The sequence below is a fragment of the Thrips palmi genome, unplaced genomic scaffold (genome assembly GCF_012932325.1).
Source record: "Thrips palmi isolate BJ-2018 unplaced genomic scaffold, TpBJ-2018v1 HiC_scaffold_15, whole genome shotgun sequence".
In the NCBI taxonomy this organism is placed as follows: domain Eukaryota; kingdom Metazoa; phylum Arthropoda; class Insecta; order Thysanoptera; family Thripidae; genus Thrips; species Thrips palmi.
The window spans coordinates 8,166,135-8,180,566 of record NW_023144624.1 but is presented as its reverse complement, the minus strand read 5'-3'; the positions used below and the strand labels follow the sequence as shown (position 1 = coordinate 8,180,566).

The 14,432-nt window shown below is 63.9% G+C and overlaps 2 protein-coding genes across 3 annotated transcripts; both read left to right on the top strand.

Annotated features, from left to right (window-relative positions):
• The first annotated feature begins 5,677 nt into the window (after positions 1-5,677).
• Positions 5,678-10,087, top strand: LOC117641644 (transmembrane protein 145-like). Of its 2 annotated transcripts, XM_034379138.1 has the most exons (11): positions 5,680-6,023; positions 6,480-6,554; positions 6,841-6,915; positions 6,987-7,283; positions 7,513-7,597; positions 7,699-7,770; positions 7,851-8,000; positions 8,194-8,366; positions 8,467-8,760; positions 8,841-9,071; positions 9,991-10,087. In XM_034379138.1, exons 1-11 carry the CDS (start codon positions 5,913-5,915, stop codon positions 10,012-10,014), a joined length of 1,587 nt encoding a protein of 528 aa, XP_034235029.1. In that variant the 5' UTR covers positions 5,680-5,912; the 3' UTR covers positions 10,015-10,087. The 2 variants fall into 2 exon arrangements, with proteins under 2 accessions (XP_034235030.1, XP_034235029.1); XM_034379139.1 differs by lacking the exon at positions 9,991-10,087 and having other exon boundaries at positions 5,678-6,023; positions 8,824-8,962.
• A 1,408-nt stretch (positions 10,088-11,495) lies between these two features.
• Positions 11,496-13,915, top strand: LOC117641194 (serine/threonine-protein phosphatase PP1-beta-like; the record flags this gene model as incomplete). Its single annotated transcript, XM_034378339.1, has 7 exons — positions 11,496-11,541; positions 12,442-12,560; positions 12,755-12,869; positions 13,046-13,260; positions 13,334-13,447; positions 13,611-13,757; positions 13,839-13,915. Coding segments are annotated over 7 exons (795 nt in total), but the record flags the coding sequence as incomplete, so codon positions are not given.
• Between the last annotated feature and the right edge of the window lie 517 nt (positions 13,916-14,432).

The following is a 14,432-nucleotide window of genomic DNA, read 5'->3' as shown; positions in this document are numbered from 1 at the left end:
ACAGCCTCGCTGTTGAGGGTGGCACAGCCTCGCTGTTTGGGGGCTGGCCAGCCTCGCTGTTTGACGCTGGCACAGCCCGCTGTTTGAGCTGGCACAGCCTCGCTGTTGAGGGGCACAGCCTCGCGTTGAGGGTGGCACAGCCTCGCTGTTTAGGTGGCACAGCCTCGCTGTTTGAGGGTGGGACAGCCTCGCTGTTTGACGCTGGCACAGCCTCGCTGTTGAGCTGGCACAGCCTCGCTGTTTGACGCTGGCACAGCCTCGCTGTTTGAGCTGGCACAGCCTCGCTGTGTGAGGGTGGCACACCTCGCTGTTTGACGCTGGCACAGCCTCGCTGTTGAGCTGGCACAGCCTCGCTGTTTGAGTGGCACAGCCTCGCTGTTTGAGGGTGGCCAGCCTCGCTGTTTGAGCTGGCACAGCCTCGCTGTTTGACGCTGGCACGCCTGCGTGTGAGGCTGGCACAGCCTCGCTTTGACGCTGGCACAGCCTCGCTGTTTGAGCTGGCACAGCCTCGCTGTTTGACGCTGGCACAGCCTCGCTGTTTGAGGCTGGCACAGCCTCGCTGTTTGACGCTGGCACAGCCTCGCTGTTTGACGCTGGCACAGCCTCGCTGTTTGACGCTGGCACAGCCTCGCTGTGTGAGGCTGGCACAGCCTCGCTGTTTGACGCTGGCACAGCCTCGCTGTGTGAGGCTGGCACAGCCTCGCTGTTTGACGCTGGCACAGCCTCGCTGTTTGACGCTGGCACAGCCTCGCTGTGTGACGCTGGCACAGCCTCGCTGTTTGACGCTGGCACAGCCTCGCTGTGTGAGGCTGGCACAGCCTCGCTGTGTGAGGCTGGCACAGCCTCGCTGTGTGAGGCTGGCACAGCCTCGCTGTTTGACGCTGGCACAGCCTCGCTGTTTGACGCTGGCACAGCCTCGCTGTGTGAGGCTGGCACAGCCTCGCTGTGTGAGGCTGGCACAGCCTCGCTGTTTGACGCTGGCACAGCCTCGCTGTGTGAGGCTGGCACAGCCTCGCTGTTTGACGCTGGCACAGCCTCGCTGTTTGACGCTGGCACAGCCTCGCTGTTTGACGCTGGCACAGCCTCGCTGTTTGACGCTGGCACAGACAGCCTCGCTGTGTGAGGCTGGCACAGCCTCGCTGTTTGACGCTGGCACAGCCTCGCTGCGTGAGGTTGGCACAGCCTCGCGTGTGAGGCTGGCACAGCCTCGCTGTGTGAGGCTGGCACAGCCTCGCTGTTTGACGCTGGCACAGCCTCGCTGTTTGACGCTGGCACAGCCTCGCTGTTGACGCTGGCACAGCCTCGCTGTGTGACGCTGGCACAGCCTCGCTGTTTGACGCTGGCACAGCCTCGCTGTTTGACGCTGGCACAGCCTCGCTGTTGACGCTGGCACAGCCTCGCTGTTTGACGCTGGCACAGCCTCGCTGTTTGACGCTGGCCAGGCTCGCTGTTTGACGCTGGCACAGCCTCGCTGTGTGCCGCTGGCACAGCCTCGCTGTTTGACGCTGGCACAGCCTCGCTGTTTGACGCTGGCACAGCCTCGCTGTTTGACGCTGGCACAGCCTCGCTGTTTGACGCTGGCACAGCCTCGCTGTTTGACGCTGGCACAGCCTCGCTGTTTGAGGCTGGCACAGCCTCGCTGTTTGACGCTGGCACAGCCTCGCTGTTTGACGCTGGCACAGCCTCGCTGTTTGACGCTGGCACAGCCTCGCTGTTTGACGCTGGCACAGCCTCGCTGTTTGACGCTGGCACAGCCTCGCTGTGTGAGGCTGGCACAGCCTCGCTGTGTGAGGCTGGCACAGCCTCGCTGTTTGACGCCGGCACAGCCTCGCTGTGTGAGGCTGGCACAGCCTCGCTGTTTGACGCTGGCACAGCCTCGCTGTGTGAGGCTGGCACAGCCTCGCTGTTTGACGCTGGCACAGCCTCGCTGTTGAGGCTGGCACAGCCTCGCTGTTTGACGCTGGCACAGCCTCGCTGTTTGACGCTGGCACAGCCTCGCTGTTTGACGCTGGCACAGCCTCGCTGTTTGACGCTGGCACAGCCTCGCTGTGTGAGGCTGGCACAGCCTCGCTGTATGACGCTGGCACAGCCTCGCTGTTTGACGCTGGCACAGCCTCGCTGTGTGAGGCTGGCACAGCCTCGCTGTTTGACGCTGGCACAGCCTCGCTGTGTGAGGCTGGCACAGCCTCGCTGTTTGACGCTGGCACAGCCTCGCTGTTTGACGCTGGCACAGCCTCGCTGTGTGAGGCTGGCACAGCCTCGCTGTTTGACGCTGGCACAGCCTCGCTGTGTGAGGCTGGCACAGCCTCGCTGTTTGACGCTGGCACAGCCTCGCTGTGTGAGGCTGGCACAGCCTCGCTGTTTGACGCTGGCACAGCCTCGCTGTTTGACGCTGGCACAGCCTCGCTGTTTGACGCTGGCACAGCCTCGCTGTTTGACGCTGGCACAGCCTCGCTGTGTGAGGCTGGCACAGCCTCGCTGTTTGACGCTGGCACAGCCTCGCTGTTGACGCTGGCACAGCCTCGCTGTGTGAGGCTGGCACAGCCTCGCTGTTTGACGCCGGCACAGCCTCGCTGTGTGAGGCTGGCACAGCCTCGCTGTTTGACGCTGGCACAGCCTCGCTGTTTGACGCTGGCACAGCCTCGCTGTGTGAGGCTGGCACAGCCTCGCTGTTTGACGCTGGCACAGCCTCGCTGTGTGAGCATGGCACAGCCTCGCTGTTTGACGCTGGCACAGCCTCGCTGTGTGAGCATGGCACAGCCTCGCTGTTTGACGCTGGCACAGCCTCGCTGTTTGACGCTGGCACAGCCTCGCTGTTTGACGCTGGCACAGCCTCGCTGTTTGACGCTGGCACAGCCTCGCTGTTTGACGCTGGCACAGCCTCGCTGTGTGACGCTGGCACAGGCTCGCTGTTTGATGCTGGCACAGCCTCGCTGTTTGACGCTGGCCCAGGCTCGCTGTTTGACGCTGGCACAGCCTCGCTGTGTGAGGCTGGCACAGCCTCGCTGTTTGACGCTGGCACAGCCTCGCTGTTTGACGCTGGCACAGCCTCGCTGTTTGACGCTGGCACAGCCTCGCTGTGTGAGGCTGGCACAGCCTCGCTGTTTGACGCTGGCACAGCCTCGCTGTGTGAGGCTGGCACAGCCTCGCTGTTTGACGCTGGCACAGCCTCGCTGTTTGACGCTGGCACAGCCTCGCTGTTTGACGCTGGCACAGCCTCGCTGTGTGAGGCTGGCACATGCTCGCTGTTTGACGCTGGCACAGCCTCGCTGTGTGAGGCTGGCACAGCCTCGCTGTTTGACGCTGGCACAGCCTCGCTGTGTGAGCGCTGGCACAGCCTCGCTGTTTTACGCTGGCACAGCCTCGCTGTGTGAGGCTGGCACAGCCTCGCTGTTTGACGCTGGCACAGCCTCGCTGTGTTGACGCTGGCACAGCCTCGCTGTGTGACGCTGGCACAGCCTCGCTGTTTGACGCTGGCACAGCCTCGCTGTTTGACGCTGGCACAGCCTCGCTGTTTGACGCTGGCACAGCCTCGCTGTGTGAGGCTGGCACAGCCTCGCTGTTTGACGCTGGCACAGCCTCGCTGTTTGACGCTGGCACAGCCTTGCTGTGTGAGGCTGGCACAGGCTCGCTGTTTGACGCCGGCACAGCCTCGCTGTGTGAGGCTGGCACAGCCTCGCTGTTTGACGCTGGCACAGCCTCGCTGTGTGAGGCTGGCACAGCCTCGCTGTTTGACGCTGGCACAGCCTCGCTGTTTGACGCTGGCACAGCCTTGCTGTGTGAGGCTGGCACAGGCTCGCTGTTTGACGCTGGCACAGCCTCGGTGTGAGGCTGGCACAGCCTCGCTGTTTGACGCTGGCACAGCCTCGCTGTTTGACGCTGGCACAGCCTCGCTGTGTGACGCTGGCACAGCCTCGCTGTTAGACGCTGGCACGCCTCGCTGTTGACGCTGGCACAGCCTCGCTGTTTGACGCTGGCACAGCCTCGCTGTTTGACGCTGGCACAGCCTCGCTGTTTGACGCTGGCACAGCCTCGCTGTTGACGCTGGCACAGCCTCGCTGTTTGACGCTGGGGGCACAGCCTCGCTGTGCACAGCCTCGCTGTTTGACGCTGGCACAGCCTCGCTGTTTGACGCTGGCACAGCCTCGCTGTTTGACGCTGGCACAGCCTCGCTGTTTGACGCTGGCACAGCCTCGCTGTTTGACGCTGGCACAGCCTCGCTGTTTGACGCTGGCACAGCCTCGCTGTTTGACGCTGGCAAGGGCGCCGGAAGTGGGGGGGGGGGGGGGGGGGACTCGCCACCCCTTTAAATCTGGTGGGGGGGGCATCGCCCCCCCCACTTTCAGACACTAAAGTGCCATTTTGAGCTCGAAATAGAGAGAAAAATATAGCAAAGTCGCAAATTCTTTGATTTTTGGCTTCTTGCTCGCTTCGCTCGCAGGTTTTCTTAATTTTTCTCCATTATTTTGCCGTTTGGCTCGCTTCGCCCACCAATAAAGCGTGTGATTAAGCTCTAAAAATGGCAAAAGTTGTGTTAAAGTCTAGAATTGTGTGAAATTTCGCTTTAAGCTCGCTTCGCTCGCTGGATTTGGAACACTATTAGAGAAGTCTAAACCGTATTGGGTGTTGCCCCTTAACGGTAGGCAAGCCAACAATTTTTCATAAAAATTTCGCCCCTCCCCACCAGAAAGTACTTCCGGCGGCCCTGACAGATCTTACTCAACTCGCGTCAGAGCTTACCCTACTCTTGACCCAACCCTTCTCTTGGAAGGGGAGAACATGTACTCCCATGCTGGTATGGGAGTACAATATCCCTAGGGACCAAGTACTCCCCTGCTAGTGGGGGAGTACATTGGCCCTAGGGATGGTGTACTCCCCCGGGGGTACACTATCCCTAGGGTCAATGTTCTCCCCCCCTCTCGAGGTAGGAGAGTACACTGTCCCTAGGGATGGTGTACTCCTGGGAGTCAATGGTCACGAGAGTATAATGCCCCGCCCAGACCTGCCGCCTGGGAGGTAGGCAGCACGGGCACAGGCATGCGTTGCGGGCGTGCCTACCCAGGGCCGTCCAGGCGTTGAGCACACCAAACTCGCGGCACGCAGCACGGGGACGATCGCGGCCTCGTGGTCAATGGGGTAAGGTCATGTCGTGCCGAGGGCTTGCGGGGGCTAGCGGGGGCGCCCCGACCAGGCCGGACTATTACAGGCACGCGCCGCGCTAACTCGGCCAGCGGACCGAACGCGAGGAACGCGGTGTGGCGGAGGCCTCCAGCACAGGACAGTGGAACCCATCAGCAGCGGCGGGGCCATTGATTTTCCTTTGGTTGCGTTTGAAAACACGCGAAAGGCTCCGTCGCGCGCGCGAGCGCCGCACCACTGCACTTTTGGCACTTGGCGCCGGCCGGGTGGGTGGAGTTCTTGCCATTCCATTGCGCGGGGGTCGCGGGGGCGCCGCGCTCTTTGGGACTCTGGGGTGTCTGGGGCTGTGCTGGCTGTGGTGTGGTAGGGGTAGCTGTTGTGGCTGGCAGGGTTGCCTAGCGACTGGGCGACTGGGCGGCGCGGCGCTGAGCGAGGATCGATGGCTCGCCCCCAGTCTAAGCGCCTCGCCGCCTCGCCACGCGCCGCGCTCACGGCTCCGCGCTCCGCGCCACTGTTTGTCCGTCCACGGCGAACAGCGCCGCGCCGCCGGGAGTGCCGGGGTCTCTGGAGGCACCTCGCCGTCGTCCACGGTTCGCGCGCCAAATGCGTGCCCGCGAGGAGGCCGCGCATCCGCGGAACGCTGTGGTGGCCGTGGTGGCCGTGGTGGCCGTGAGGGCCGTGAGGGCCATGCCGCGCGGTGCCCTCGGAGGGGCCCCCCGGCGCAGCCCCCAGGGAGGGTGAGGCTCTTCCCCGCGTCGCGACGATGACGCACCATGACGCGCAAGCTCCCGCCTCTGCTGCCCCTGCTCAAGGTGGCCTTCGTGCTGGTGCTGCTACATCGCACCGGCGCCAAGTACGAGGAGGGTCACCTGGTGACACCGGAGGTGAGTCGGGCGGCGCGACGCCGGTCGCCGTGGAGTTTCACGGCCGCGTGCGGGGCCTGCCGCCTTGGGGTAGCTGCGGTGGCGGTGCGGTGGGGGTGGTCCTTTTACTTCAAGGTCCCTGTCCAGCGTGGGGGGCTATTGGATTGTGCTTGTGCAGGGCCAGCCGGGCGCCTCCATTTGGCTGTCGCAGTCGCGGGCCGTATGGCCAGGCCCGGCCAGGCAAGGCCGAGGGCACGGCGCCAGGGGGCGGCAGGGGGCGCCACAGCCACTTGAGAAGTCAATGCATGCTCATTACATTATTCAGTCTCGGCGTGCCACATCGGGCCGCGCAGTGTCGCCCTATAGACTGATAAGTTTTACAGTAGCATCGGGTCAGAACAAATAACGGAAACAAAAACAACAACACAGATGAGATTTCAGCACTTTTCAAGCACTGTGTGTGAACGCTTGTTGCAGAACTGGGCCTTCTTGGCGCGCTTCTGCTTCCTGTCGGACGACGGCACCTTCGAGTACCAGATCGAGTACGATAAGGTAAAGGCGACAGGCCGCCCACGAAATCCGTTCCGCGGCGCGGACGCGCGGGCCCACCTCCACCTTCGACTTGGCCCTTGGTTCCCTCCTTTCCGTCTGCCGAGGCGCTTCCGAAGGAGGAAAAAGGGGCGGGAAGTGGGGTCGCGTGGTCGCGTCGCGGCACTGTAAACCGGATGGAATTGATCCTCGTGGCGTGAGACTGGCGGCCTGGCGGCCCGGCGGCCCAGAGTTCGTCCTTAAGTACACGTTATCGACCACTGTGGCCACATTGCTGTGCTGTTCGCAGGAGTACGCCACGCAGAACCTGCTGCTGTACCACGACGTGAGCAGGCAATGGCCGGCCGTGTACAAGAGCAACAAGGTGAGCGGCCACGCGGACGCAGAGGCCCTGCTCGCCGGCGACCTGGACACTGACGCCTCCTCTGCCCACAGACATGCGAGCAGAAGGAGTCCGTGCTGAGCGTGGCGCAGAACCAGGTGGTGAACCTGACGGAGCTGCGAGCCGACTCGGGATGCGTGCTGACCACCGTGCCGCCGCTGCCCAAGCAGGGCAACTCGACGACGTCGCCGTCCAGCGCGGCCGGGGCCGGGGCCGGCGGGGCGCCGCGCGGCCGCAAGCAGGCCCCCGTGGTCCGCAGGCACATCCTCACCTGCCACAGCGTCAGGAGGTTCCGGTCGGCAAGGGAGCGGTGGTGGTTTCTGGCCATCAGCAACTGCAACGCTACCAAGGTGAGGGTGACGCTGAGGCCTGGCCAGGCCTCCCTTGCCGACCGGAGCACCTCGACGGGGTGGCCGGGACTCCGGGACTCCGGGGTGTGCTCGGCCAGGCTCGGCCGCCAACCGGCTGTGCCTCGCCTGGCTTCGCGGCTCACGGGGGCGGCTAGGCTGTGACGTGGCTCTGCTCCGCTCTGCTTTGTGCACAAAGACTTTGACGGCCTCTCTCCTTCTCTTCTCTCAGGGGCTCAACCTGCGCTACCGCTTCTTGATGACCAACGGGCCGCCGGGGGACTACTGGCACGAGCACTTCTCCGCCGACGAATTCTGTGAGTCAGCCCAGCACTGCCCAGCCAGTGGGGAGTGCCTATCAGTGCTCCAGGGGGAAGTCCCACGTGACTCATTTAGCTTACTATCTTTGCTTCCGCAGATATCTTACCGACGCTCATGTTCTTCTCCATCTGTTACCTGCTCATGATCGTCGCCATCGTCATGTGCACGGGTGAGAGTGGCCCCGGCCCCACTAGTCCCGCGTTGGTGCTTTCGGCATTCAGACTAAATAGCATTGTTTTGTTTCTCCAGTGGAACTGCGCTCCCGCCAGCTGCTGCATGCCACGTACAAGATCTTCGTGGCCTCCGTGACGCTGCAGGCGCTGGGCGTCATGTTCCAGAGCATCTCCTACATCCGCTATGCCTTGGACGGGGTGGGCTTTCCCCGGACCAGGCAGCTCGGTTAGTGTCCAAGTCCACCGCCATCGTCAGCGTCCCTGCCGAGGGGCGGCATTCGGTCCCAGTATTATCAGCACACGCTCCATATTCGTTTTCTTAAGTCAAAAATAACGAGTGATTGTCTCCTCGGTCGCTGCATTGCATTCTCCTTCCACCAAACTCTAGATTTTTGAGCCGATTGAATGTTTGCTTGCAGGCCGGTTGCTGGAGGCCGGCAGCGAGACAACGTTCCTGCTCCTCCTCCTCCTGCTGGCCAAGGGCTTTACGGTGACGAGGGGTCGGCTTCGCGTCGGCTCCAGCATCAAGCTCACCATCTTCATGTGCCTCTACGTCGTCACCTACGTGTCGCTCTTCATTTACGAGAGGGAGGTGAGTGTCGCTGGGGTTGGCACCTCGGGGTTGGCACCTCGGGGTTGGCACCTCGGGTTGACCAATCGCTTTATTCACTGGTGACCGCTTCGCCGCGCAGTTCTTCGACCCGGGCGAGGTGCTGTACTTGTTCGAGTCGCCGGCGGGCTACGGCCTCATGGCGCTGCGCATCGTGGCGTGGTGGATGTTCGTGTACTCCACCGTGTTCACGCTCAAGCACTACCCCGAGAAGGCCACGTTCTACTACCCGTTCAACCTGCTGGCCACGCTGTGGTTCGTGGCGGGCCCCTGCTTCATCATGTCGGCCAACAGTCTCATCGACAAGTGGGTGCGCGAGAGCGTCGTGTACGCCGTGCTGCACACCATCGCCTTCCTGGGGCACTTGCAGTTCCTGGTGCGTTACACGGAGCACGCGGAGTTTGTTCTTGGTGGCGGTTCTTCGTGTTATGGTTAACAGCGCCTGGCTGTTTGCAGGTGCTGACGAGGCCGTCCAAGGCCAACAAAAACTTCCCGTTCCACGTCCGCACGACGCAGATCGCGGTGATGGAGGCCGTCGGCGTGGCCGGCGCGTCCTCGCTGTACCACTTCGGCCACCACAACTACGCCCCCGGCGGCCCCAAGGTGCCCGTCACGGCGCCGCTCTCGGACTGGATGCACGAGGTCCCCGTCGGCCTCTTCACCGTCAGCAGGGCCGTCACTGAGCTGGTGAGGTGATCCAGGCCTGGCGCGGCGCGCGGCGCGCGGCCGCAGACACGCTGCCTCGGGGCTACTGCTGTCGTCACCAAGCCGATGACCCTCTTTGGCTGGCACAATGCTGGCACTTTGGGCGTCACAGCGCGCTTGGGCCTCGACAGCGGCAGCCCCGGAAAGGCGATGTCCTAAAGCCGTGGGCGGACTTGTAAATAAAACAGTGGTTTGCTCGCACGATGAGTCAAGCCGGCAGGACGTAGGCCGGTGGACCTAGAAAGGGTGCCTGTCCTGCGCGGCCTCGCGGTGCTCGCGGTGCTCGCGGTGTGGTTTGGTTGCCGTAGTGTGGCGTGTTATTAGACGCGTTGATTCCGACGTCTAGTTAGAGAGCATGCGTAGAAACCGATGGAGACTCATTAAGGTCATCCGTCGCCGTTTGGCCGCGGTTTCTAGAAATTGGAACCGTTCACAAACCACACATTTGTGGCCACTCTTTGACCCCCACTACTTCCTCCATCCTTTAATGGTCTGTTACCTGTGAAAGGTATCGCAACTCCCAACCAAGAAAAGGGCTCAGTGGATTGTGGACGGTTTCCGTTTTGGTTTGTAGTGCCGCTTTGTGGAACTTTTACTCCGATGGAGATAGAATCCTGCCCTCGAAGTCCGTACCCTACCACTACCAGCTCCTGCTACCAGCTCCTGCTACCTTGCCTGCCTGCCGCACTCCCGTCTGTTCCTGCTCACGATACAAAGTAGAAAATCAATTAAACGCGGGCGCAACGCTAGTGCCACGGCCAGTTTTGTTTCTTCTTCTCTTTTTAAGCCCTCGCGGGGTCGATTCCCCGTCAATAAGCCTAGCCCACTAGCGGTGCGCCAGCCCTGCTACTCTGTAAATAACGGAACTGACTTTTGCATGCTCTTACTGCACATGGTTCAGCCCCTGGTAGCAGGTAGCGAATAGTGGGGCAGCATGCTCGCGTGCGTTGGGTTGCCTACCCACACGGCGCACCGTCTTCCACAGAGAACCACGCCGCCCGCCGCGCCCATGTCGCCGCCGCCGCCCGCTGCCTCGTCGCTGGCCGCCGCCGCCTACCGGTCGCCGCCACCGTCTGCGCCGCCATCGGAGCAGGCCCCGTACGCGCCGACGGCCTCGGCGACGTCGGCGACGTCGACGCGCCCCGCACTCCCGCTCGGTGCCGACATGGCCGGCGGCGACGCCCGCGTCGGCGACGGCCGGGAGAGCTCGGCGGGGAGCTCGGGCACGGACGTGCCCACCCCCGAGCCACCCCGCGACACCCCCAAGGACCCGCACATGTTCCTGGCGCCCTCGCAGCGCGCGCTGTCCAGCTCCGGCTCGTCCGCCGCCACCCTGGAGCTGCGGCCGCGAGAGCGCGACCTCCGCGGCGGTGGAGGGGGGCTGCAGCGCGGCCCCGGCGTCGGCGCTCCCGCGAACGCGGACGGCCCGGAGGGCACGGCCACCAGCAAATTCTGACATCCTGACGTGGAGGAAGACCGAAACCGAACTATGCTCAAGGCAGAGTCAATTAGCGAAGGACTTGGAGTTTGTACCCAAAGCCAGGACCCGTACATGGGACCTGACATATTTTCTGTGTATGTGACATTTTCGAATAAAATTTCTGAAGCCCACCTGCGAGACTTCATTTCCCGTCCCCCGCCTCACCAAGATCATAACTCCGTCCACGCGCGAACAATAGTGGCGCGGGCAGGCGTAACCCCGGCAACCTTCAACCTCGCCGAGCCGAATCCGCTGGATTCCGTCCGCTAGGCTGTGCGCGCGACGCGGGCTGCCAGCCCCGCCGGCCCCGCCAGCCCCGCGCCATGACAAGTGACGCTGACGGAAGCGAGCGGCTGGACGCCATCATCGGGCTGCTGTATTCAGGTGGGCTGGCCGGCTGGCCGGTGGCAACCGGGCCCGAGACACTTGGACACTGTCGCAGCAGCGCAGGAAAAAACGCGGCCTGTTCGCCGACCGCCTCCGCAAAAACGGATCCTTTCCTGTCCTGCTGACGCGTTGACGCGAGCGGGCGGAGGCAGCGGCCCCGGCGGCGCGTGCGGCTGCTGCAGCTAGCGCGATGCGCGAGGGCCTGTGGCTTCGTGGTGCCCGTAGCTGCGTGGTGCCCGTGGCGCGGCGGGACGCACCACTGCAAAGTTGGCGGCGTTCGCGGCCACCATTAGCTCGTGCCTAACGATCGGGGCGATAGCGATTTGTTGTGACGGCCGGACGGCATGACGGCCTGGCGGTCGGCGGGTTTCCCGGCCCGTCTTTCCGTCTCTCCGTTTATAGCTCGACGACACCATTTTTGCGCGGTTTGCATGTACTTCGGCGTGGCGGCAGCGCGCGGCGCCGTGCCCGGCACCCTGGTGCCCGTGCCCGAGGCGGACGTCGTCTTCGTGCTGGCCGCGGCCCGGCGCGCCCTGCTGCGGGGCCCCGCCCTGCTGCGCCTGGCCACGCCCCTCAACATTTGCGGTGCGGTAAACTACCTCTTTTCCGGGACGACGGCGAAATTGGAATTGCACGCCTTCCTTGCCAACCTTCGGGATTGCGACTGATTTCATTAACGGCCGGTCCAAGCAAAGAGTCAACTAGTCCAAGAAGTAGCGAGTGCATTAGATCACGCGGGGCTAATGCTCCGCCCCGCGTCGCCCCGCCCCGCCCCGCCTCACCCCACCCCACCCCGCCTCACCCCACAGCGTGATTCCCACAGCGTGTCGTTATCTCTCTCACACCCACGCGGGACGCCCATGAGTGCGAGAGAGTCGGAACGGCGAGTTCGGAGGCCCTGCTGACCGCCTGACGCAACGGCCGCGGCTGGCTGCGCTCTGCGCTGCTGCGCTCTGCGCCGCACCGTGCCGCCGCACCTGCCATGCCGGCCGCCCAGTCCGCCTGCCGCCCCTTCGTCGCTGCACTCCTGCTCCTGCACTGGCCGAGCCTGCCGAGCCGGGCCGGCCGCTGCACCGCGTTGCGTACTCTACTCGCCTGATAAACCCGACGGGGTGGAAAAAGCGTGCGTGTGTGTGTGCGTGTGTGTGCACCGACGCGTGCAGAAGGGACGCGCGGGGGGCGCGTGCGCCTGGCGTGCGCCTGGCAGCCAGGCCTTGCCAAACCTCGATCCGGATTCGCTGTCCGACTCCGCCGGCTCCGCGGCCATGCGGGCGGTCACGGTGAAGGCTGTGGACAAGAAGATGATGATCATGCGTGCCTTGGGCCGCCTTGGCCCGCGAGCGCGCCTCCCGGAGAGAACGACAGCTCGAACACAGTGACAAATAAGGAGTGTGTTGAGGTCGACTTGACTCGCAGCTGCAACGGGTGGTTTAAATTATTTAAGCGTGTAAACACGTATTCGAATGAGGTGTCTCGGCGTCACAGGTGACGTGCACGGCCAGTACTACGACCTGCTGCGCATGCTCGAGCTGGTGGGGCCGCCGCCGGAGCAGCGATACCTGTTCCTGGGCGACTACGTGGACCGCGGCCCGCAGAGCGTCGAGGTAGCCTGAAAGTCTGAAAGGCACACGATCATTATTTGTGGTCCATCTATCAATAGCAATAGGGCGGGGCTAGGCAACCCGCTGGCGGCCTGTAGACTGATTCCGAGAGCCGTTTTTGCCGGTCTGTCTCTCTCGCGCTCATGGGCGTCCTAGGTGCGAAAGAGACAGCGCGATGAAAGCGACCCTCGGTGCAGGTGATTGTGCTGCTGCTGGCGCTGCGCCTGCGCCACCCGGACTGCATGGCCCTGCTGCGCGGCAACCACGAGAGCGCGCTGCTCAACCGGAACTACGGCTTCTACCGGGAGCTAGGTGCGAGTGCAGTGCTTGCGCGATTCGATTAGCACGGCCGGGCTGACAATGCAGGGGGCGTGAGAAGGGCGCGCTTCCTTGACCTTGCATCGTCGCGCGCCCTCTCGCCCTCACGCCCCCTGCACGTGTGGTCTGACCTGGGCGTCGCCGCCGTCGCATCGCCGCCCCGTCGCCAGAGCGGCGCGGCTATTCGCAGTCGCTGCAGAAGCGCTTCGCGGACTGCTTCAACTGCATGCCGCTGGCCGCCGTCGTGGGCGGCCGCATCTTCTGCTGCCACGGCGGCCTCTCGCCGGAGCTGCGCGACCTGGAGCAGATCAACATGCTGCCGCGGCCCGCCGACGTCCCGCGCTCCGGACTCTTCTGCGACCTGCTCTGGTCCGACCCGGAGTATGTAAGTGCGTCTCCGCTCACGGCGGCCCGGTCGAGGGTTCGAATCCTTACCCTTCTCGCCTTTCCGCCGGCAGGTGGCGGGCTGGGAACCGAACGTGACGCGCGGCTGCTCGTACCTCTTCGGCCCCGAGGTGGTGGACGAGTTCCTGAGAACCCACGGCCTGGACCTGGTCTGCCGCGCCCACCAGGCAAGGGCTGGCCAGTGGCCACGCCAAGCGACGCAAAGCCTCTCGCGGGTTCCACGCGGACCGAGCGGCCACGGCGAGACGGCGCGGCCGACCGCACGCCGATGATACGATAGACGGCAACGTCCGACGATGTCCCCGTTACGCGCGAGATGTTGTCATGCAGGTGGTGGAGGAGGGCTACGAGTTCTTCGCGCGCCGGGGGCTCGTCACCATCTTCTCGGCGCCCAACTACTCCAAGAATTGGTGCTGCAACTCGGGCGTGGTGATGAACGTCAGCCCCGAGCTCGTCTGCTCCTTCGTCGTCTTCAAGGTCAGGACGGGGACGGGGAGCGCCCCCTCATGCGGTGTGGCCGACAACTCGCCTCGTCCTGCAACACGTTGTGCTTTGCAGGAGGATAGGTCAAGTCCGGACGGGGCGACCTCTCATTAGTGCGACGGCGAGGCAGGGCTTCCGGCGGCAAAGTACCGGGCACCGCCACCAACGTGTCGGACTGCTTGTCCTAGGGCTCGCGGCGGCGCGCGGTGCGTGACTGTACGGTTTTCCATAATCTGGCCAAGCAAATCCCCAATTCCCATTCCCGGTGGCCCACCGACCGGCAGCCCACCGGTTCAGGAAAGTGTGTGCCCTCGCCTCGGCCCGCCCCCGCCGCGTGGTTTGTCTCTGGGAATTGAAGGGGCCGAGCGCGCCGCCGCGCTGCGCCTCGTTTGCATGCCTAATGTGCACGCCCTTTGCACACATAGTGGCAGCGTTTAGTCCGCGCGCGTCATCGCGGGGGCGGTGCCTTGGGCGGGGAAGGAAAAGCACCGCGGACCAGGGAGAACGAGAGGGCGGTGTGCAATACGCTCCACACGTACGCCTTGCGTCGCCGTGGAAGTCGGCTGTTACGATATTGAAAGTAATCGCGACAATTCAATTGGCTCGACAAGTGGCCGAGCACGGCGTGGCCTCGGCGGGCCAGGTGCCGCGGCGTGCCGTGCCCGAGGG

Excerpts from the sequence above, each read along its gene's own strand:
- LOC117641644 (XM_034379138.1), top strand. The coding sequence starts at position 5,913 with ATGACGCGCAAGCTCCCGCCTCTGCTGCCCCTGCTCAAGGTGGCCTTC. Across the intron at positions 6,916-6,986 it reads CCGTGTACAAGAGCAACAAG|ACATGCGAGCAGAAGGAGTC; the intron begins GTGAGCGGCCAC and ends CTCTGCCCACAG. Across the intron at positions 8,367-8,466 it reads TCTTCATTTACGAGAGGGAG|TTCTTCGACCCGGGCGAGGT; the intron begins GTGAGTGTCGCT and ends TTCGCCGCGCAG.